Here is a 22,255-nt window from a genome sequence, read left to right as displayed (position 1 = left end):
CAAGTACCCGAGGGCACAGCTGGCTCCCGGGTACTCTGCCACCAAGCGTGTAGCCTGGCACCCCGTCCCTGTTGCCCGAGGCTGCCCCCGGCCACCTCGTACCCTGGCCGGCCGTGCCTGTCCCCGCAGACCCTGAACCTAGGCACTTCTCTGCCAGGGGGTGTGGGGTGCTGGGGATGCATGGTGGGCAGGGGCGGGAGCGACGCCGAGGGGACCCCATGCACCCGAGCACCGAGCGCGGCCTGCGTGTCCTGGCTGACTCCTCAGCCCCTCAGGAAGCGGGGGACACTGGCCGGGTTACAGTGATGGGGCACCCTGCTTGTGTGGCACCGGAAAGCCAGCCGAGCCAGAGTCCACACAGCCTGCTTTCACACGAGCACCCAGGGTCTTACTCCCCGTGGGGACGGTGGGACACGGAGCCCCGACAGCCCTTCCGGGCGAAGCCTGCCCACAGCCCTGACGCCACCCCTCAGTGCGTCCTCACAGATGCGCTCCTCCGACGAGGGGAGGACAGGCTGGATCCCGCCCTCCCTGCCCAAGACCGAGGCAGCTTCTTGCTGTCCTTCCCCAACCCCCAAGTCCTCACTGGGACCCCAAGGCCGCCGTCCTGACGGGCGCAGCCGTGCGCAGCACACACCTGTCGGCACTGGACCCTGGCGGGCTCGCTCTGCGCACAGATGGCCAGCGTGGACACCTTTCGCATGACATCCTCGACTTCCGGCACCAGCAGCTTCCTCGATAAAATAGCCTCAAATGGGAAAGCAGAAGGCACGCACGTCACGGGCTCGCCGCGGACAGGCACAGCGGGCAGTTTTCAGACGTAACAAAACTAACCCCACACGAAAAGCAACGTGCGCCGAAAAATGGGTAGGATGGTAGATTTCAGGTAACATGTGCTTTACCTCAAGAAGGAAAAAGTACTCAATACAGTAAGTAACAGGAGAGCGCCCGGGAATGTCAGTAGAGCTCAGACATTCTCTCTCTGAGTACTGAAGGCTAATCTAGGGCCTCCACCGTGAGTTACAGCTCTACCCGTTTTTGTTTTTGAATGTAGAGACAGGGTCTTGCTCAGTTGCCCAGGCTGGGCTGGAACCTGCGATCCTCCTGCCTCAGCCCCCCGGCTTCGAACGCTTCCATAAGCAGACACGTTAGCTTGTTTCTGACGCATCAAAATGACAGCCCTGACAGGAATGAACTCAGAAGTCTACAGCTTATCCCACAGCAAGTCCATGTTATTCTGAACACCGGGGAGGCTGGAAACCTGCAGGCGCTACCACTCGCAGCACCGTACCTTCAGGAGGCCGAACGCAGTGGCCTGCCGGGAAGAGTCGTAGATGTCCTCCTCAGCATAGGCCAGCAGGACCCGCAGCTGCTTCTCAGTGACCAGGTGGGACTTGACTTTCTTCATGAGGACGGTCACACACTGCAGGCGCAGCAGAGCGTTAGCAGGCAGCACCCACATGATAGGCAAGCCCTCCAGCCCCAGGGCACAGGGCTCCGGGAAAACCGCCTGACCTGAGCCACCTGGCCTCACCCACCTTGAAACAATTCACCACCAGGTGGAAGTTCTGGCCCCGGGCAGCGCCGAACCGGGCGTAGCTCCTCAGCAGGAGGAACAGGTGCTTCGTCAGCTGCTCCGCCTTGGCCTCTACGGATGGCAGAGGGAACCGCAGGACCCAGATGAGGCTCTGCAGCGCGCCCGTGATGACCTGGGGACAAGGAAAAGCAGGCGAAGCTCACAAGCAAGCAACATGTCAGACCAGTGCTGGGCCGGCGGCCAGGCCGGAGGAGGGCAGTCCGGATGCCCGCGAGTGGCAGGGCGCAGGCCAGGGCAGAGGTGCGGCCTCCCTGCTCCCGGCTGGCAGCTGGCCGCTGTTAAAGAGCCTGTTTCACAGCGCCTTCGGTGCCACCCGTTCTCGCCAGGCACACGGTGTCCAAAGCGCTGTGTTTATCATTGCTGGGGAACAATGCGGAGCTGGGGGCCGGACAGCTGGCTCCGAAACCGAGCGAGGGAGTGACCAGGGTCACAGCACGTGAGCGCTGAACACAGGACATGGAGAAGGTGCGCCAGTCCGAGGGGCCCCGCACAGCCAACTGAAGGCCAGGGCCCGAGAGGCAGACGGGGCCACAGCGCGGAGCCTGCGTCCTGGCCTTCACCTAAACCGGGACTCCAGAGACGCTATCCGGCCCCAGCGCTGTCATGTGGGAAGCGGGAGAAGTGGGGTCCTGCAGCCCCTGGTTCTCAGACAGCCCCCGGCCTGTGTTCCCACCTAGGGAACCCTGAGAACGTCCGCACCGGGGGAGGCAGGGTTAGCGTTAACATCTTCCCGACAGCGGCGGCAGCGGCAGGGACAGCTCAGGGACAGCTCAGGGACACCTCTACCCGTCCTGGCTCCATCCGGGGCCGAGCGGCACCACGTCAGCTCCACACACACGGGAGCCATCAGCGCACGGCGTGGCTCTGGTGTCCCAGACCCCATCTCCCCAGGGGCACGGCCACTGCTCACCCTCACGTCCCGGGAGCCCAGGCAGCCGACGAGCAGGGACACGAACGGGTCCAGCATCTCCAGGGCACACTCGCTCGAGGCCCGGACCTTGGCTGTCTTCAGACTCAGATGCAGCAGCTGCGAGGTCGGGACAGAGCGGGAAAGGTCAGGAGTCCCGGAGGGACTGGGGAGGCGGAGGCAGGGCCGGCGCAGCCTGAGGCCGAGGCTGGCAGCGGCTCTGGAGTTGGGGAGAAGCTCGGGGCTGCAACATGTGTCCAGGGTGAGGAAGAGGCCGGGCTTCCTCCCGGGAGCCAGGACCCGAGGACAGAGAACGACTGGGCTCCCCATCACAGGGCACGTCTGTAATCACAGCACTTGGGGAAGCTGAGGCGGGAGGACCGTGAATTCCAGTCCAGCCTGCGCAACTTAGTGACTTTGTGACATCTTCTCTCAAAGCCAAAGATCCAGAAGGGCCAGGATGTAGCTGAGTGAGGCCTAGGCTCCATCCGTGCCCAGGGCAGTCCTCACTGAGACCCCAGCGGGCTCAGAGGCAGTCGTGGTGGGGCCCAGTGTCCCGCAGACACAAGGTGGGATGTCAATCCTGGGACAGCTGGTTGCTGAGGTACTGCGCAGGTAAGCAGCGCGGAGACCACTGCGGGCCTCGCCCCACATCCGTGCACAGCACGGGGCGCAGCGGGAGATGGGGCCGCGCCCACTTACCCGGAGCCCAGACTCGATCAGCACGTGCATGTTGGTCTTCCTGCTCACCGCGGCCTTTGGCCCGCCGCGCACCGGGGCTGGTGGGAGCAGCAGGCAGCTGGCAGGGGGCAGCCGGGGGTCAGGCACGGGGCCTGCGGGACTCCTGCCGGTCACGGTCACGGGGGTGAAAACAGAAGGACACCATCAGCCGTGCCCGGGACTAACAATGAGCACTCTGCCCTCTGTGGACGGCGACCACAGCCCCGGAAGAGCAGTGCAGGTGCACAGCCGGGGCGCGGCCTGAACGCACAGGAGGACTCGGCCTCGAGGACACAGCAGCAAGCCCGAGGGAGATTTGCACGCGCTTACGGTCTCGCTCTGAATTCAGACGGAGTACACATTCAAACCTATCCTTTCAGTCAGTGAATAAGTAAACAAAAATGGGGCCAGAGAGGCCCGGCATGGTGCCTCATGGCCGCAATCTCAGCACTCTGGAGGCTGAGGCAGGAGGGTGGCAAGTGCATGCCCACCTTGGACAATGTCGTGAGACCCTGTTTTGGAATAAAGAATTAGAAGGGGGCTGGGGATGTAACTTAGTGTGAGGGCTCTGGGTTCAGTCTCCAGTGCTGGGCAACGGGTCAGACTGGCTACGGCCACCACTGCCTCAATTCAAAGAAGCGCCGGTGAGAGAAGGGTTCACTCGGAAGACTCTCACCCAACACCACCAGCCCAGAACCGTCTACAGGTCGGACAGACACAGCTTGTTTCTGCCTGAGGGAAACCCTAAGTTAATCCTCTGAGAACCAACGAGCGTCTTCTCAGAAGTGAGCGCCTGAGGGCAGCCTGGCTGGTTCTCCCACGCTTACCTCTCCTTCTCCGTTAGCAGCGGCAGATTCTCGCTGACCAAGCCGTAACTCAGCAGCAGCACCGACTCCGCAGCCATCTCGGGGTTCGCGAGGAGCCCCGCTATGACCCGCCGCAAGGTCTCCTGCACCTTCCGGGCCAGCTTCAGACTCGTGGTGCTCTGCAGGACCTGTGGCCAGCGTGACCGTTACTCCGAAGGGACACAGGCCTCCAACCTGCAGCCCAGAGCCGACCAGCGTCTGGGTCCCTTCCTGCCTCCCCGGCGGCAAGGCCCGGGCACCTGTGCAGGCGCGTGAGACTCCCGGGCGACTGGCACCTTTCTGAGTGCACGAGGGGTGCTCCAGTGGCCTCGTGAAGGGAACCTCGCACAGCAAGGGCTAGAGGCAAAGCCTCAGGGTGGGAAGTCAGTTACTGGCCGATGCCGAGCCCCAGCAAAACACCAGTGGCCTCGGCTGCTGTCAGGAGCAGGGTGCCCGCAGTCCAAGGCCCGGTCACCCGGGGACCAGCCTCAGGGGGAACTGCGCGGGGCTCACCCAGCACTGGGACAGCCGGAGTTTAGGGCTCAGGCCACAGGTCTGGGAAATAAACCCGGAGAGAATGAGCTAGTAACAGTGCCGAGGGCTCAGGGCTGACATGTGTGTGTGACACTCTCTCCTTTGTAGGGGACAAAAGGAAATGGGAGGGACTTCAGACCAGAAAGATCTGGAACTTGAGCCTGACTTTCTCCTTTCACCACGTTTCTTTCTGCTCTCCTGAGCCCGCCTGCCTTTCTTTTGAGATAATGTCTTGCTAAACTGCCGAGGCTGGCTCTGAACTTGGGATTCTCCTGCCTCAGCCTCCCGAGCAGCTAAGGTTACAGGTATGCACCGCCTCGCCTGGCTCTCCTGAGCCTGAGTTTTCTATCTGTGAACAGAAATACCATGATCGGGCCGGATGGGTGTGCAGACAGGAAGCCATGAGGCAGCAGTGCTTAGCGCCCAGTAAATCCAGTCTCTTCCTAGGGCCTGGGAGAAGCAGCTGACTGCACGGTGCCCCTGGTGGCCACGCAGGCTCCTGGGCGCTGAGGCCTCGAGGATTGGCCGGGGACCTGACAGCCCTCTCAGCCCTCACCTCTTTCAGCGGGAGGATGAGCTTTGTGACTTGGTCTCTTCCTACAAACTGGCCCAGGATCTCGTAGGATTCGTAGCTCTTGCTTCTTCGCGCCTCCATGACTTTGGAGAGGATCTGCTTCACTTCCTTCTCCTCCGCCACAGCCCCGAATAACTCCCGGTTAAACATCTGCGGAGAGAAGGCCGGGTGCAGGGCAGGCTGTGGGGTCTGCCCTGTGGGCTCCACCGCTCGCCCGCCGCCGCTGAGCCCCTCACGAGAGTGAGAGAAACACGCTCCCACGCCTTTCCCAGCATCTTAACTGCTGAAGAGCGAGTGTTTAAACTGACCTTCAAAATTTCGGTCTGTATTTCCCCAGTGAACAAAGGGCTGCGCAGCAAACTGATTCTCTTCCCAATCTTGCCTCCCAGGATTATTAAAAGCCGATTATTAATTTCACACTATCCTAAGCCAAGCATCCTTCTATAGAAAGCCCAGCCTGACTGAGTCTGACTGTGCCTGTAGAGTGGATTCCCGGAGGGAAGAAGGCTCCCGGTGTGAAGGCTGACGGTCTTCCCCGCCGACCTCCCGGAGCAGGCCCTGCGGCGCTGCGAGGCTCGTTCATGCTCACCTCGGTCATGATGCCCAGGCAGGCGTCCAGGTCCCCGACCTGCAGGCGGCCAGCCAGGCTCTGGAGCAGCAGGTGCACAGTGAAGGTCAGCACGTGGACCTGCAGTGGACACGGACAGCCAGGCTGGTCAGCACCCCACATGCACCGCACATGCTTGTCGCTTCAGTGGCCAATGTCGCTTTTTTTTGCATGGCTGCTGATTTTCAAAAATTTCCACCAGTACATGTTTACAATCCAGGGTCCACTCACACTCCTCACGGGCACCGGTAAACGCACACACATCTTCTTTCTTCATCCCCTTCCCCGAATACCATTTTTTACACTGACAAGTGTTTCTTGTGGTGCTCATGTAATTTCTTTAAAATCCCTGAATTTTGGCAGTGCCTACACAATTGACACTAAACCCTAAACCAGTTGCTCTCTCAACCCTATTTCAGCTCTTTTAACAAACACTAGGGCAGACCTGGGGACAGTGCAGAGGAGAAGGGCGACACGTGACTGTACCCTGTGCCCTTCACAGCTGGAGCTCGCCTGGGCCCGAGGTGTTGCACTGCAGCTGGGGGCCTGCCACACTGCACCTCTCCCGCCTCTCCCACCTCTCCAGCCTCTCCCGCCTCTCCCGCCTCTCGTGAGCGACCGAAAGGCACTCCAGTTCAGGAAGGGAAGCGAACAGACATGGCCCCTGAGAGGGCGCGGGTTCCAGGGAGAGGAGGAGCTGTGCCCTGTCTCGGGGAAGAGGGAAGCAGAGCGCACCCAGCTCTCCAACAGGGCACCGTCTCCTCCCCGCCAGGGCCCGGCTCTGAGGGCACCGGAGCGGCTGTGCCAGGGGCAGGGCGAGGTGCAGCAGTGAGCGCCAGGCTTCAGGCTGCAGGACTAACTCAATGGCAAGACTCATGCCAGCCACGGCAGCAAGATACAGATGGGAGGGGATTGTAGAACTGAACCCCAGCGGCAGGACGGCGCTGAGAGGAAGGAGTCAGGGGACCGCAGTCAGACTGACAGAAACGACCGCCTTGAAACCGGAGAGCGGAGCCTGGAAAGAAAATGAGCCAGGCCTCAGCCACGGCGAGAGAACACAAGGTCTGACTGTCACGGGCCTCTGCCGAGGAGGACTGCCCTGACAGGAAGCAGGGGAGGAAGTACAACCCGAACAGCTCAGCCCGCCCAGGTCTTTGAAGCAGCCAAATAGTGTGTTTCTTGGGAGGACAAATTGAGCAGCTCCCCAGAGAGGCCAGGGGGAGTGGCAGGCAGCACTCCGACAGCGCTGGAAGAACAGGACCAGCAGGGCAGAATCATGTCCGCACCTCACAGGTCCTCAAGGATGGAGGCGAAACGAAGACGGAGATGCTCGGAAGAGAGCAAAGTGAGGCCTGCTGCCGCCAGCCTGACCCGGCCTGCTCTGGAGCTCTTCAGCCAGAAGCCTGGGGACTCAGGAGTGAAGGAGGAGCAGAGAAACGGGAAACAGCTGGAGAGAGATGGGCTACTTTTCTCCTCTTGAGTTTTTAAAAATGTTTGACAATTAAAGGTGTGTTACTGCCTGACAAGGACACAGAGATGTAAACAACCATAACTGAAAAAGGGAGGCAGAAGGACCCATATGGCGAGGTTTCTACGCTCCACCAGGAGTAGTATGAAGAGTAAGTCTGCCCTGGTAATTCCGAGAGCAACCACTGAGACAGACGGTCAGAATAAGCACTGATATTTTAGGGTCAGCCCTACAACCTACAGAGGAGGCTGGGTGCGCCTGTCAACAGATGAAGATACATCAGGTGACGCCGACCACCAGGCGTCCTGGCCGGGCTTGTGAAAAGACAAGTTGTAGAGTCACCCGAAGGTCTTCCCAAAATGTATTTCCTGTGGCCCAGGTGCAGCGCCCAAACTCCCGCACGGCTCAAGACTCCCCGGTGCTGCCTTTTGGGGCGCTCAGAGCATGAGGGCCACACAGCCAGGCACCCGCTCAGAATGCTCTAGATTCTACCTGGTGCCCTTCCTGCTTTTACAATTTGTGTGCCGACTCTCAAGCGAATGTGCAGGTTCTTTCCTGTTCACCCTGTGCCAATACATTCAGTACACATTCACCAGGGAGTTCAGGGTCCAGAGAATATGAAATGATACCAAATAATCTGCAAGGAAAAGGGTCATAACTCAGGCCTCTGAGATCGTCTGAAAAGTCAGACCCGGGAGGCTTCTGACTAACACCTTTCTCTCCTGCTGCTCGCCGCCTGCAGTTGCCCGCAGGCTCAGCTCCCTGGCCAGGCCCACGGCCCGGGCCGCAGCGCTCACCACGCACCTGGTAGCCTCGCACCAGCGTGGTCTGCAGCTCTTTGAGCACGTACTGCAGGAAGCGCACGCCCAGGTCCTCCAGGATCTTGGCGAGGGTGCTGCGCGCCACGTCCCGGACCTCCTGTGCCCTGCTCTTGAGGAGGGCGCACACCTTCAGCAGGATGCTGGAAAGTACAGGTAAAAAATGGCTGATGAATTAAGCAGAAACGAGTAAAAATACAAACGTCCTTCTCCTAACTTCATAACCCGATTTCCCGGTTGGGAGACAGAACCACAGCAATCGGTGACTTCTAACGAGATTCCGGAGTGGACGGGAAGGGCCAGCCTCAGCCCCAGCCCGAGCCCAAGCCTGAGCCCGCCTGGCATGTCCCCACACACCTCGGCAGGTTGGCCTCCATCACCTCCTGCGGCACGGACCGCAGCAGCTTCACCATGGCGAACGCTAAGGGCACGCGGACCACTTCCTCGTCGTTCACGACCTTTGACTTGATGAGCTTGTGCTCTTCTTCCCGTTTAGTCTGCCAGAAAAGGTGGGGTCAACTATAGGCAAAACGAGGCCCCATGCTGCCGACTTGGAGACCCCGCTCCTGGAAGCCGGGCTTCTAATTCATTTCTAATGAATTAATTTCTAATTTTCTAATTTCTAATTCTAATTTCTAATTTCTAATTCACTGGCTTCTAGAAAAATTGTACCATCTGAGGCTTGGCCTCTAAAAATTATAAAAATAAATAGAAATAAGAATGTTCTATTACCAAAGAGGCATCTAGAGGAAAAAATAAAGCCAAGATATGAATTAAGATTGCTATGAAACACATAAAACTCACATAAACGACCAAGTTGATATTTATACTGCAGTTGGTACGCATTTTTTGTAAAGATAAACGTTTTCAGCTTTGTGGTATCTATGGAAGCTACCAGACTCTGGTACAGTAATCCAACAGCAGAATTAGATAATACACAGAGAAGTGTGTGCTCCTGTAAGTCCTTATTTATAACAACTACGGCAGTGCAGGGGCCACAGTTTGCTGGCTCAGGTTTCACACTGAGGAAAGGCCCTGGTCTCACGAAAACGTACCAGTGAATGTTAGCCCTGTTTGCAGTGGAGGGAAGAATTGTGAACAGTAGAGAAGTGGTAATAGCAGGAAGGGAAACATAGTTTAATTTGTAATCAACTTCTTTGGAAGTGGGAGTCGTTTGAACATCTACTTTGGAGAGAGAAAAAGCGTGCATCTTCCACTTGAAATGCTACTGCAGGCGCATGACTGACGGCTGTGGTGGAGATGGGCCCGAGCCGAGGAGGGAGGGAGGGAGGGAAGGAAGGACGGAGAGTGGAGAGCAGGAAAGCCCAGCGCGGGAGCCGCCCAGATCCAGGTATTACCGTGGACGCCAGGCACTTGTGCAGCCGGGGCAGGATGTCCCCAGTTACAGTCCTGTGGATGGTGTTAATTGTTCTCTCCAGCTCTTCCTTATTCCGAGGGAGGAAGGAGACGGACGGAGGGGCACACGTGGGCTCCTTAGCGGCTGTCCCGTCAGGGTCGGCCACCTCCAGGTTTCCGGCCGCCTCAGGAGCACCTGACACCTTCCTTGTGCTGTCCTTCTCTTCCTCACCTGGGGGCTCTACTTCCATGGCCTCCTCCTCTGGGAACTCGGTCATTTCTACTGTGTCTGCGTCTAAGAAATAAAACTCACCTTAAGTCAATGAGGAGCGACAGTGGTGACAAGCGGTCTGTCCCTGACCGCTGACATCTAATAAAACCTATCTGATCGACAGTGAGGGACAGACTGGGCACACGCTGAGGAATTGGCAGGCGGAGAAAGGGCTGCACTTCCTGCTTCCTCCCAGGGAGGAGTCAGTCTCACGAGGGACAGAGTCAAGGGAGCCTGGAAACTGGCACAGCAAGGGCAGAGCCATCCAGACCCACGGTGGGGGACACACGGGGACGAGGAGGCTTAGCCAGAGGAAAGCACCCTGAGCACAGTGCTCAGGGGTTCCCGTAACATTACACTCACAACCACGACAAGGTATGGAAGGCGTAAGGGCAGCCAGAAGCTGTGCAGGATCCAGCTGATTAAAGAAAACCAGGCGGTGCGGAACGGCCAGGCAGGCGGACCCTGCATGGACACAGGCTGTGCCCTGGTAGCGCTGGCTTCCTCAGCAGAGGAGGGAGCACTGCCCACGGGACAGAGCGACTGTGCCCAGGGCTGGAGGACGTGCCTGTGGCCGCCTGTCCCGGGCCGGCCTGGCCGGCATTCTCTCTCAGGAAGCGGCACTGTGGCCTCTTTCACTGGCTGTGCAGCTTTGGGAAAGTTGCTTCACACCCGTGAACCTGTTTCTCAGGCTGAAACTGTGGGGTCCCTAAGGGGAGCCCCGGGCACCCACAGGCGCAGCGTGTGCGGAGCTGGGCAGGTCTCCTGCGGGGGGCGCCTGCCTTCCCCTGCGCCTCACACCCACCGCCAGCCTTCGCGGCACCACTGAGCCATAATGTTAAGTGAAATAAATCAGGCACACAAGCTTAGCTATCACATGGTTTCTCGTATATAAAAAACCCAAGGGCCAGGCAAGTGCAAGGTCCTGAGTTCAATCCCCAGGGCTGGAAAAAGACCCCACATTATAAATAAATAGCAAAGTAAAGACAGATAATAGGAAACAGAGACAGATCTTTCACACATGGAAGGGGCCTAAGAAATGGAGGAGGGGAGAGGGACAGGGAAGTAAGAAGAATTAAGCTGTGTCGTGTACACATACCAACTGCCCACAGGGAACGATGAACGTATACAAACATCTGCCAGAACTTAAAAATAAAACAGAAGTCTCACATTTCAGGAAAAGCCTTTTCTGGGCTACTTTAGAGACAGCTTCTCTTTGCATCTTGTATGAGGCGTAGCTGCCACTAAGCCTAAGCCGAACCGCAGCAGAGCTGTCAGGGGCATGAGCCTCACCTGAAGGCCGGCGGTGGGGTGGGGAACAGGGGAAGGCAGGCGCCCTGACTCACAAATCATCAGTTATCCCAGGTGGTGAAAACCTAGTTTAAGAAAGTTTTAAAAACTTACTTTCCTCACTCTGAATTCTTCCCATCTGTTCTTCAAGAGTTTTGTGGTCAAAGTGGAACGCGTCCAGTACTATCACCAGCAAGCTGCTCATGCAAGACACAAAAATGTCCACTTGGCATCAGTCCCACTTGACTATTGAGAGGAAACTTAAAGACACAAACACCGAAGTGACTTCTACCAGTGTTTTTTACTTTAACAAGCATCACCGTAACGTCATTAACACTACATAACTGGAAACCGAGAGAACCAGAGAACCGAGGACCAAGGCAGGAAGCAATGCTAAGGCTGCATTTCTGAAACAAAGCTACAACAGACACTTCGCCCGTACTTGACGCCCAGCTTCTGATGGATCTGCCCTGCCTGGAGGACATGGATGAAGTGCTTCAGGTAATAGACGTAGGCAGGCCAGGCGAGGTGTCTGCAAACAGCTCCAATAAGTTCCGTGGCCGCAATGGTTATGTTCTCATGCTGTAAAGTAAACACAGAGCATGACAGAGAATAAATACTACTGGCAAAACACATGGCTTCTCAGGACATGAGGAGCTCAGCCAACAGCATGGGTAACTACAGAAGGGGAAGAGACATCCAAATTGTGCCGTTCCTCCCTCCAAGCCCAGGAGAAGACCCTATCAGCTCAGAGGGGCGATGCCCTCCTTAAGGGTGTTAGGTGTTCTGGGCTCTCTTCTGGTTCGCCCTCCTGATGAGGTCAAGGCTAGGCGGTGGGTGAGACTCCCACGATGGACACAAGCTGGAAAAGAAATGCACGAGGCCCTGGGTTCAATTTCCAGCACTGCAAAAACATGGAGGTGACGATGTCCAAGATCATTCACCACACTTCTCAGCACTCAAAAACACAGTGCGGTAGCCTCGGATTTAGCTCAGTGGTTTCACTACCTGCTGCACAAGCACAAGGACCCAAGTTTGTTCCCTGGTACCAAAATAAAGAAAGAAAGAAAGAAAGAAAGAAAGAAAGCTCAGTGCCTCGGAGACATTTCTCAGGGAATGTTGTTGATGACAGCAAGGAACCAGGTTTGGCTTCACACGTTAAACTAGAAGAGTGGACAGTCCACGAGCAGCAGGTTTTAGACTGTGGACATCAGACAGGATGGGGATCCTTAAGAGAGTTGGAATTACCCACACTGCCGTGCGTGGAGAATGTAAGGCTGCAGCAGGAGAGCTGAGGCCACAGTGGCGGAGGCCCTGGCCCTGCAGCTGGTGCTGACAGCACACGCAAGCAAGGACGAGTGGGGAAAGAGCCACAGGAGAGGGACACGTGACAGCCACCAAATGAGAACATCATCCTATCAGCCAGAACGACAGACTCAGGATATAAGGCGAACATCTGGATCTACACACAGGCATGAAGACCACCGGAAATTACAAATACGTTTTCTTATCTCTTTAAAAGATTATTGTATAAAGCCAAAATAACAACATATTATATGGTTTAAAACTAATGTAGACATTAAAAAATCCAAACAAAAGAAGGAACAGAAGGAAAAAGAGAAAAAGAAAACAAGGCAAGTAGAAAATAAATAACAAGGCCACAAATTTAAACTCAACCTTATGAGTAACCACATTAGATGTAAATGGGAGATTTTGTCAGACTGGATAGGAAGTGATAACCAGCTAAATGCTCCCTACACGAAACCAACTTCAAACGCAGTCACAGCCAGGCGCGGTGACACCCTACCTTGAGCATTTTCTCATCAAAAACCGGAGTCATGGCATAGGGCATGATGTAATTCTGCAGAGACTTGGAGGACAGCACCACTATGCCTTCCGTTAGCTGCTTCGCCAGTTTCTTCAAGGCCCTCGCTCTTCTGTGGATCTGTGAGCAGATCGAGTTCGCACCAGTTACTGAGACCTCACCCACAACCAGGCCACTGCGACACCATGTCCTTTTCCCAGGAGAAGATGAAGGGGCGCAATCTGGGCCATGCTACCGTGCAAACTCCTCTCGGAAACACAACCCACAGCTTTCTTCTAACAGAGCAGCCCTGAGCCGCTAAACTTCTTAGGAAACAGAAAGGGGGCGCTGTTTTCACCCGCAGCCTCTGAGGCACCAGAAACTCCAGCCCCAGGGACAGAGAGGTTTCACCCTGTGGGGCCTGCAAGTGCGTCTTTCTGAAGGACAAGAGGCTGGCTGGCTGCTCCTCTGAGGAGGGCGGCAGGGCCTCCCTCCTACCTGGATGTGCTTCATGTTCTCGAAGAAGTCCATCTCCGGGTCCTGCTGCTGGGTGAGCTGCACCAGGTCTTTAAACTCCGGCTGCTCTGGGAAGGTCTGAACCAAGCACGAAAGGATCGTCGTGTAATCCTGCTGAATACTCTGCAAGTGTCAAGTGGAAAAAGAAAAGTTTCATTTTAGAAAGAATCTACTTCCTGATAGCCTGTGTGCCTGAGGCCTGCTGACCACTGATCCAGCAAGGTGCTTAGTTAAATGTGCACCTGACTGCTTTTCTACACAACAAAGCGGCAGAGGGAAACCAAACCAAAGCGGACCAAGCGCAAATGGGCTTCCCCAGAGTACTGCAGTACCTCTGTGGGGCTCTTCAGCCCCTTCCTCAGTCTCTCTAGGAGGCAGCGGTGGATGACCTCCCGGAAGTCCTTCTCCGAGACACTCAGGGCAGCCAGCTTCCGGACGACACTCATCAGGCACATGCTGGCATTGTCGCTTAAGGACATGTCCCCTAACTGGAGATGAAACACAGGCACTTGGTGAAGTAACTATACACAGTGCACAGTGTGATTCCTAACAAGGGTGACATGGTGTCACTGCTCTGCGTAAAAAGCCCTCCAGATTAATGTCGCACGACCATTGGGAACCTAAAGAACCAACGGAGAGCTGAGCAGTACAGGAACTGACTGGAGTCACACCCGCCGGCCGAGAAGTGTCCCTCAGTTTCAGGAAGGATGACCAAGTACCCCTTTAATTAGCTCTACTTTCCAAAGCAAGCAGAAGACAAGGCTCCCTAAAGCCAGCTCTCATTACTCCGCTAGGCCACTGCTAGACGTGAGAGCGGACGGTGCGACGCGGGGAAGCTGCTCCGGGCCCACGCAGTGCGCTCCTCTCCTCACAGGGAGGCCGGCTTCCTCACACACCACAGGGCCCCACTGTCAGACGGACGATGATGAGATGCCATGGGGCCAGCCACTTCCCCACACGGCTGGCCGTGAGCAAGGGCTCTGTATTTATCCAGTTTAGCAACATGCTACCTATCACTCAGACCCTTATTTTTAACCATACCGTCAATAAAGAAGGCAAACTACGGGCACAAAGACTTCTTGACCAAGACTTCAACAACACAGGAAATAACAAATGGGGCTGTGTTAAAGTCTGCACAGCAAGGGAAGCAACTAACAGTGAAGAAACAGCCTACAGAATAGGAGAAAACCTCTGCCAACCATCCTTCCAACAGAGGGTACCTAGAATATAAAAAGAACTCAAAACACTCGACACCAAAAGATCACACAGCCCCATCAATTAACGGGCAAATGAATGGAACAGACACTTCTGAAAGGGAGAAATGCAGATGGCCAGTGAGGACAGGAAAACACCCAACACCTCCCGCCAGGAGGGAGACACAGACCAAAGCCACACGGAGATCCCACCTCAACCAGGCAGAAAGGCCACATCGAGCACAGAGGACATGAACTCTTCTCCACTGTGGGCAGGGATGCAAATTGGCACAGCCACTGTGGAAACCTGCACAGTGCTCAAGACAAGAAGCAGAGCTGCCACGGGGCTGCCTGGCCAGCACTCCTTGGCTTACACCCTGGAGCTGAGGCCAGCACACTACAGGGGACCTGCATACCGCGCATACTGTGGCACCATACACGACAGCCAAGATACGGGGCCAGCCTAGCTGTCCATCAACATGAGAAAGAACACATGGCATCTACACAGCATGGAGTACTGTCCAGCCACAAAAAAGAAGGACATTTTGTCACCTGCAGAAAAATGGATGGAACTGCAGATCATCATTGTGAGCAAAACAAGCCAGGCCCAGAAAGACAGACACTGCATGTTTCCCTAGGTGAAACCCACATGTCTGTGTAAGCAAGGTGCACCAACAAACATGTGGGGAAACACTTAACTTTCAAACCTTGAGATGCAATTACAATACCGTGGAATTCAGCCCTTCAGTGCAGAGGCAGCATTCTGAGTACACAGAGAAGATTGTACAACCACCGCACTGTCTAATCTCAGAAGATTTCCATCAAGCCCAAAAGCCACCCCATGCCCATCAGAGACGGCATCTCGTTCCTGCCTCCTAACAACCCGTTGGAAACCTTATTTACTTTCTGTTTCTATGGATTTCTCTTCTAATACACACCTTGATTTTTTTAAAGTGCTTCTACATACACTGTTTTATTTGAAATATCCGCTTTCCAAATCATGAGAACAGTGATATCTCCGCCAAACAAAAATTTCACATCTAACAGGACTTTTACACTAAAGACCCTGGTCCCCCTCAAAAGATAAATGAAGAAACTAGGCCACTGTGTTAGACATCATATTGTCAAAACACTAGGGGCTGGGGATTTAGCTCAGTGGTTCCGCTGCCTGCCTTGCAAGCGCAAGGACCCGAGTTCGATCCCCGGTACCAAAAACAAAACAAAACAAAAACACTAAGAAACGATCCACACATTGTGGCTGCAGAGCTCACCTCCATATTGTAGAAGCAGTTGTGCATGACTGCAATCAGGTAGCTGACGTCCACGGTCTGCATCTCTCTAATGTGAGACGCGATTGTCTGGAACTCGGTGAAGCGGACATCAAAGTTGATGTCATCGAGATGCCTCTGGTCAAAGGCATTCAGCTACGAGAATGCCATTGAAATCACATGAATGAAGGCACATACATCTTAAATAAACAGAAAGGAGCGTACTTTCGAGGCCAAAGAGAAGAATTCTTTCTTACCTTGGCAACATCAGTAATGTATTTTAGTCCACTTTCGAAATCAGACAGACTCTAAGAAGAACAGAACATCTTTAGTGAATGCCTTAACGTTTCTGCCTCCCCTCAGCTTCCTGTCCCTCCAAATTCACACTGGTGCACAGAGTCACTGCAGCATCCTACACATCATGGTTATCTTTTAAAAACAGTGGTATGGTGCCGCATGCCTATAATCCCAGCACTCGGGAGGCTGAGGCAGGAGGACTGCTGTGTGCTCAAGGCCAGTGTGGACTGCACAGTGAGATCCTGTCTCCCCCCTCCCCAAAACAAAGCAAGGTGGTTTGGGGTAAAAATGAACATTTACACACCTGGAAGACTGTACACAGCAACTGTCTTGACAGCTTGTTCTTAATGACTGAGAAGAGTCTGGCCAGAGGCTTGAGGAAGCTTGTGGGGTCCACACAGTGCTGCAGCAGATTCTGCACCGTCACTAGGATATCGACCTCCGTATCCTTACCAAGAACGAGGGAAAACTGTGTTCAGTCATTTACGGAACGAGTCCATCTGTACTTTAATGTATCATAGCACAGAAACAAATATGGACAAGAGTGAAAGTAGTAACGGGAAACTTATTTCCTAGTCTTGTAAAACCCACAATATGTCTCTCATGGTTTCTTTAATTCTAATAGGGCACATACGTGGTTTTTGACACATGTCTTCAAAGGTCTAGTCTAGAGGTGGCAAACCCATGGCCTGGGCCGCAGCAGGCTGTTTGTGTCATTGACAGCTCTGAAAGGTTCCCCATCACCAGTCCAGTCAATAAACAGCCTACAAGATGGGTTTGCTGATGGAAAACAGTGACTGAAGCTCAGTGCTGCCACTGAGGCCCCCAGTGTCCCTGGGCCTCCGGGGGATGTGCCACCAGGTCTAAGGACCAAGTCAGCACTCTTGGCTAAGCCTGCATGTCAGAAGCCTGATGCTCCTTCAGCTCTGTTGTACGGCAGCGCACTCCACTCCCGGGGTTCCATTTGTTAATGGTTAATGTCAGAAAGAAACTTCTGACAGGATTGGAGGCTGAACACAGGAAACGGAAGGGGTTAACATCACCATGCTGGGGCAGATGACACTGTCTCGGTCCCTCTCACCTGTCCATTTCTATTTCTTTTTTTTTTTTGTATTGGGGATCGAACTCAGGTCCTTGCGCTTGCACAGCAGGCGGTGAACCCACTGAGCTAAATCCCTGGCCCCTGTCCATTTTTATTTCTGTCCCAATTTCCCCTCTATTTCAACTTTTTTCTTTCTGTATAGTCTTTTGAGTTCTTGGGAAATTTGCATCACAGAAGCTAACAATACAAGTGCTCCCCTTCAAAGTAAAAAGCAAGCTGCCACGCCACACCTCATACCTGCGCGACACTGCCTCGGTGGAGGAAGGGAAGGAGGAGCATGATGAGCACTGAGCTCTGTTCTTCATCTCTCATAAATTTGCTGATCCTGGAAAAGGAGACACACGGGTGTGTCAGGAAGACACAGAAGTTAGAACATCTTCCTGAGGTCAACTCTTTGGAGAGAGGCATCAGTGACCAAGACACAGCTAACACACAACGTCCCGATCCACCATGCTGTTTGGAAGCTGCCCTCAGGCAGGCGGCAGTGGCCTCTCCTCCTCTCACCCCAGGCTCCTGGCTCCTGCCTTCCCCCGCTTCACAGCATCTCCACACGTAGGCAGGTTACCAACCAAGGTTCTGATCCACCAAGCCGTGCCGAGCCTTAAAGTTTCATGTACAGAATTTCCAGTAACTCCCACAGAGCCCTGTGAGAAGAATTACTGGCTTCAATTTGCCCAGAGGAAAATGAGACTCGGAGAAATCAATGTCACACTGCTGGGAGGAAGCAGAGCAGGTCTTTCAAACTCTGGTTTTTCTGCCTAATCACCTCTCCATCCTTCCATTACCACACTGCCTGAGATGAAATGAGATGAATATAGCATGATTTCCATTCTGCATAACTTAGAAATATAACAGTATAAACAAAACATTGCAAAGAAGTTTTTAGAAGATTCTAATGTATTTTTAAGTTTCTTTCTTTTTTTTTTTGGTACTGGGGATAGAACTCGGGTCCTTGCGCTTGCGTAGCAGGCAGTGAAGCCACTGAGCTAAATCCCGACCCCTATATTTTTAAGTTTCTGATGGGGAGAGTAACAAAAAAAAATCTAATAACTAAGTCCAGTTCCTGTTAAATTAAAATTCAAGATAGAATCATTTCTTACTACCTTTGTCCCCTAGAGAAATCACAATTACATACTCCTAGGTTTACTGACAAACACACCCTTTAAAAACCTTGCAAGATCTTCTTAAAAAAAAAACAAAAACCTTGCAAGATCTTCTTGATGGTCAAAAACAAAATAATTTGTTCCTTCAAGGTGGTTATTTTTATTAACTAAAGTAAAAAACAAAAACAGGATGTGACTTCACAAAGCTCAAGGCTTAATTTAACAAAATACGCAAAGTCCACACAAGCAAATCTGTCAGTCCGGCTTAGGACTTTTGAGACTGCTGTATTTAATTTCATTTAATGAGAGCGGAAGCCATAAAAAGCTTGAAGTGTTTAGCAGACACCTTGAATTCTGCATTAACTTAATGTGGAGGGCATTTAAAACACAAAAACCTTTTTGGGACTGAACCCTGGGCCTTGTTCCTACAGACAGCTCCACTTCTTTTCTCCTTCTCCTCTGGTGCTGGGGACTGGACCCAGGGCCTCACATATGCTACCAAAAGCCTTCTAAATGTCCTAGTGCCACATTCTAAGCGAGATGCTACTATAAAAAATTAACAGCCCAGGTGGGAATGTTGCCCTCTCAGCACCAGTATTCCACTCACTTTGAAAGGATGCCGAGTTCCTTGCTGACCTGTGCCCTATTCTTTTTCTTTTTCATCTTTTCTGCACTTATTGTGGTTTTGCTGAGGTACTGAAGAATTGCAGGCACATGAGGTAGGATCAATCTTCCTCCCATAGTGATGGACTCTGAAACAGACAGTGGTTAATGTTTGATTTTTAAAAATTCTCTTAAAGCATAACTGTATGACACCTGGGTGACAGATAAAGCATTTGGCTACTAATAAAAATTTAGTAAACTTTCAACTCTAAACATTAAATAATTTCTAACTCAAAAGAGCTACTCTAGTAGTGAAGTAAAAAATGTACCTAAGAGACCCCTGAAACCATTTTTTGCTAACAGCAGGGACTGCTGGGCCAGTGTGGCAGGAAGAATGTGGAACTTTAAGAGGGGAAACCACCTGGCCACTTCCTGGAAGGCACCAAGACTTCCTGTCCTGAAATGAACTGTATTCCTATCTATGCAGAGAAAACTCCCTTACGAAAATGAGAATGAGTTCGCGGAGAAAAGATGCTATGCGCACTTGGGCCCTGCTCCCTGTGGGCTCCCAGCATCACCCACCGGCTGTGCCCCCCGCAGGCTCGGCGTACACGCAGCCAGTCACCGGCAAGCACGGCACCGTGTCCGAGGGCTCGAAATCTGGAAGGTTCAGGAGGTCGTCGATCATGTTCATCACAATGCCGGCTGTGGCGTCTGAGAGATTCTTTGCTGAGAGAACTGCAAAGACGTTGGTCAGGATGTCACATTCCGGGTGCCCCGGCTTCTGTTTAGCCAGAAAGGGGAAATATCTGCAAGAACAAAACTGCTGTAATGACCACCTGATTTCTCACTGTGTTTATTTCTAAAGTCACGTCCTGTGTGTTTCACACTGAGTTTAGCAAATGTACACACGTGTGTACACTGATAAGATTGCTCAAAAGAGGAGAGACTTTAAAGCCCGAAGGACATTCATTTCAGACACCTCGTACGTTCTATTGTCTAGGCGCCATATGTGTTTCTTATCTAATCCCTATAACATGTCTATGAAACTGTATCAAGTACAGGTAACTGATGTTCCAAAGCCAGAGCTAATGCGTGGTAGAGGAGATGGAAACAGCAGTCTAACCCTAAATATGACAGTTGGGCATTTCTCATTAAAAGCTTTACTCACATAAAGATCAGCACACAGCCAACACGGGACTCGGGCAGAGAGCACAAAGGCATCTGCCCTATCTGAACAAGCACCGCGCAGAGCCTGCGGGAGGGGAGAGTACACCCCAGGGATGGGACACGAGACAGGGACGTCCTCGCAGGAGACACCACGAGGGCTCAGAGTGCAAGGCTCTTCCCGCCGAGGGCAACTGGCACTTATCTTGGAGTCAGAGACACAGTCCTAACAATCTGTACAAAACTTTCAGATATTTGACTTCTACAAGTCATCCCTACTGGGAAGAGTTCCATTACGTCAGACTGGGCCTAGCAGACTGATGAGAAGCTCCAGGGGTCACAGCTGCACACCCTCCCGTCAGTAAACGTACGGCACGGGCAGGTCCCGGGCAAGACATCAGCACGCGTGCTCATCTCTGTGCTCCGTCAAGGCGGCCTGTCACCGTCCCTGTTTCATAGGTGGGGAAACCAAGGCTCAAGACCCCAGTGTAATGCGCACTCACTACGCTGCCGTGTCCCACAACTGAGAAAGTCTAAGCTCGGCTCCGAACTCGTGAGCAGTAAGGAGACTGGCTCGGGAGTACGCTCCTCGGAGGACAGATGAGGTGATACTCAGTGAGACCCAGTCTGCCCGAGACGTGAGATCCAGGCAGTGTGAGCATAGGCTCACAGGATGCAAAGGGCTGAGAGGCCCAGACCGAGCCTCATGGGGACCTGGCGACCCACAGCAGTGCAGTGGTTGTCTGGGCTCATTATTTACATGACTCCTCCCTCCCCAGGACAGCAGGCCATAGGGTCACACTGGCTGTTGTCTCGAGCTCACCCGACTTCTGAGACAATCTGTCCTGATCTGTGAGCTTAAAGATATTGGCTATAGCTTGGCTCTACCTGCATTTATAAAATACTACACTTAGCTACAGATGGAAAACAGGCTTGAATACCTGATTGTGCAAAACTAGAACCCATGTTCACCAAAGAGTAACGTTCCCAGGAGGTGGCCGAAGCATTTGCTCATTCATTCATTCATTCATTCACACACACGCAATTATCTGTTACGAGATAATCATCTTCCAGAGATTTTTAAAGGAAAAAAGAGAAGGCTCTGTCACCAGCATCCTCAGCTGCTATATGACTTCTATTTCCCCAACCAAAACAATGAGCAGGGGCTCAAAGGACAGGGGGGATGCGGCACTGCGGGTCCCCAGCAGAGTGCAGGCCGAGCGACAAGGCCAAGCTTGCACTGCTGTCCTCTGGGTGGGCTCCTCAGGGCTCCCTGCACAAATGTCACCCGGCCGAAACACGCTTCTCACATCCGCCTCCAAACACTGCGTATACATGTTCGGTGATTATACAAAATACAAAAGGCCCTATTGAATTGGGAAATAAGGGAGAGAGCCCTTTCTGTTAATAAAATGGATTTTCCCAGACAAGATGACTTTGAGGTTCTTGAAGGTTATTTAATGACATGGAAAAATAGTCATGGTAAATGAAAAACAAAATCAAAGGCTGGTTATATAGCACAATCCCAGCTTTATAAAAATCAATGCCAGTATAATAGTTAGGATTCCAGAAATCCAACAGAAGAACAAAATTCTACAAGCAGTGAGAGAAAAGAAACAAATCACATACAAGGGAAAGCCCATCAGAATCACAGCAGACTTCTCAATGCAAACCCACAAGGCAAGAAGAGCTTGGAGTGATGTATTTCAAGCCCTAAAGGAAAACAGCCTCCAACCCAGATTGATGAACCCTGCAAAACTATCTTTCAAAATTGATGGAGAAACAAGATACTTTCATGACAAAGAGCACCTCAGGAACTTCATGAATACCAAACCGGCACTCCAAAACATTTTAGACAATACCCTAGGAAAAGACAATGAGGATTACAACCCCAGGAAACCCAGTAGAATGAATCCATTGGGCGTGACAAATTAAACGCAAAGCGGGAGACTCCAACAAAAAGAAAAAGTCATGACAAGGCTTTTAAAACTTTTAACTTCATCTCCCTAATGAGTGTATAATTCAATCTTATTATTGTACTGGTTAGTATTTTTCTGATTCTAGAGTTGCACACCATTCCTTGTGCTATACTGGCTATTTATCATCTTCTGTCTACTTTTTAATTGGGTTGTCTATTAATGAGCTCTAAGAATTCTTTATATATTCTGCTCATAGGTTATATGCATTGTAAATATGGTCTGTTTAAGGACTACTT

At 52.8% G+C, this 22,255-nt stretch overlaps 1 protein-coding gene across 2 annotated transcripts in view; it reads right to left on the bottom strand.

Annotated features, from left to right (window-relative positions):
- Utp20 (UTP20 small subunit processome component) overlaps positions 1-22,255 on the bottom strand; it is a 77,091-nt gene that overhangs the window by 5,821 nt on the left and 49,015 nt on the right. For both annotated transcript variants that reach the window (XM_013072264.3, XM_087192697.1), the window contains 22 exons: positions 19,456-19,682; positions 18,878-19,022; positions 17,405-17,492; positions 16,370-16,513; positions 16,026-16,076; positions 15,772-15,924; positions 13,640-13,795; positions 13,290-13,430; positions 12,795-12,932; positions 11,430-11,569; positions 11,102-11,184; positions 9,429-9,721; positions 8,428-8,567; positions 8,057-8,213; positions 5,767-5,865; positions 5,160-5,327; positions 4,052-4,218; positions 3,207-3,348; positions 2,508-2,624; positions 1,539-1,709; positions 1,292-1,423; positions 638-748 (listed from right to left, as the gene is read on the bottom strand). In XM_013072264.3, coding sequence (XP_012927718.2) covers positions 638-748; positions 1,292-1,423; positions 1,539-1,709; positions 2,508-2,624; positions 3,207-3,348; positions 4,052-4,218; positions 5,160-5,327; positions 5,767-5,865; positions 8,057-8,213; positions 8,428-8,567; positions 9,429-9,721; positions 11,102-11,184; positions 11,430-11,569; positions 12,795-12,932; positions 13,290-13,430; positions 13,640-13,795; positions 15,772-15,924; positions 16,026-16,076; positions 16,370-16,513; positions 17,405-17,492; positions 18,878-19,022; positions 19,456-19,682 — 3,163 coding nt within the window. The remainder of the gene's footprint in view (positions 1-637; positions 749-1,291; positions 1,424-1,538; positions 1,710-2,507; positions 2,625-3,206; positions 3,349-4,051; positions 4,219-5,159; positions 5,328-5,766; positions 5,866-8,056; positions 8,214-8,427; positions 8,568-9,428; positions 9,722-11,101; positions 11,185-11,429; positions 11,570-12,794; positions 12,933-13,289; positions 13,431-13,639; positions 13,796-15,771; positions 15,925-16,025; positions 16,077-16,369; positions 16,514-17,404; positions 17,493-18,877; positions 19,023-19,455; positions 19,683-22,255) is intronic.

This window comes from Heterocephalus glaber, unplaced genomic scaffold (assembly GCF_053883595.1).
Source record: "Heterocephalus glaber isolate CG9 unplaced genomic scaffold, H.glaber_assembly_v1.0 deba00001572, whole genome shotgun sequence".
Classification (NCBI taxonomy): Eukaryota; Metazoa; Chordata; class Mammalia; order Rodentia; family Bathyergidae; genus Heterocephalus; species Heterocephalus glaber.
This window is presented reverse-complemented; position numbering and strand designations above follow the sequence as displayed.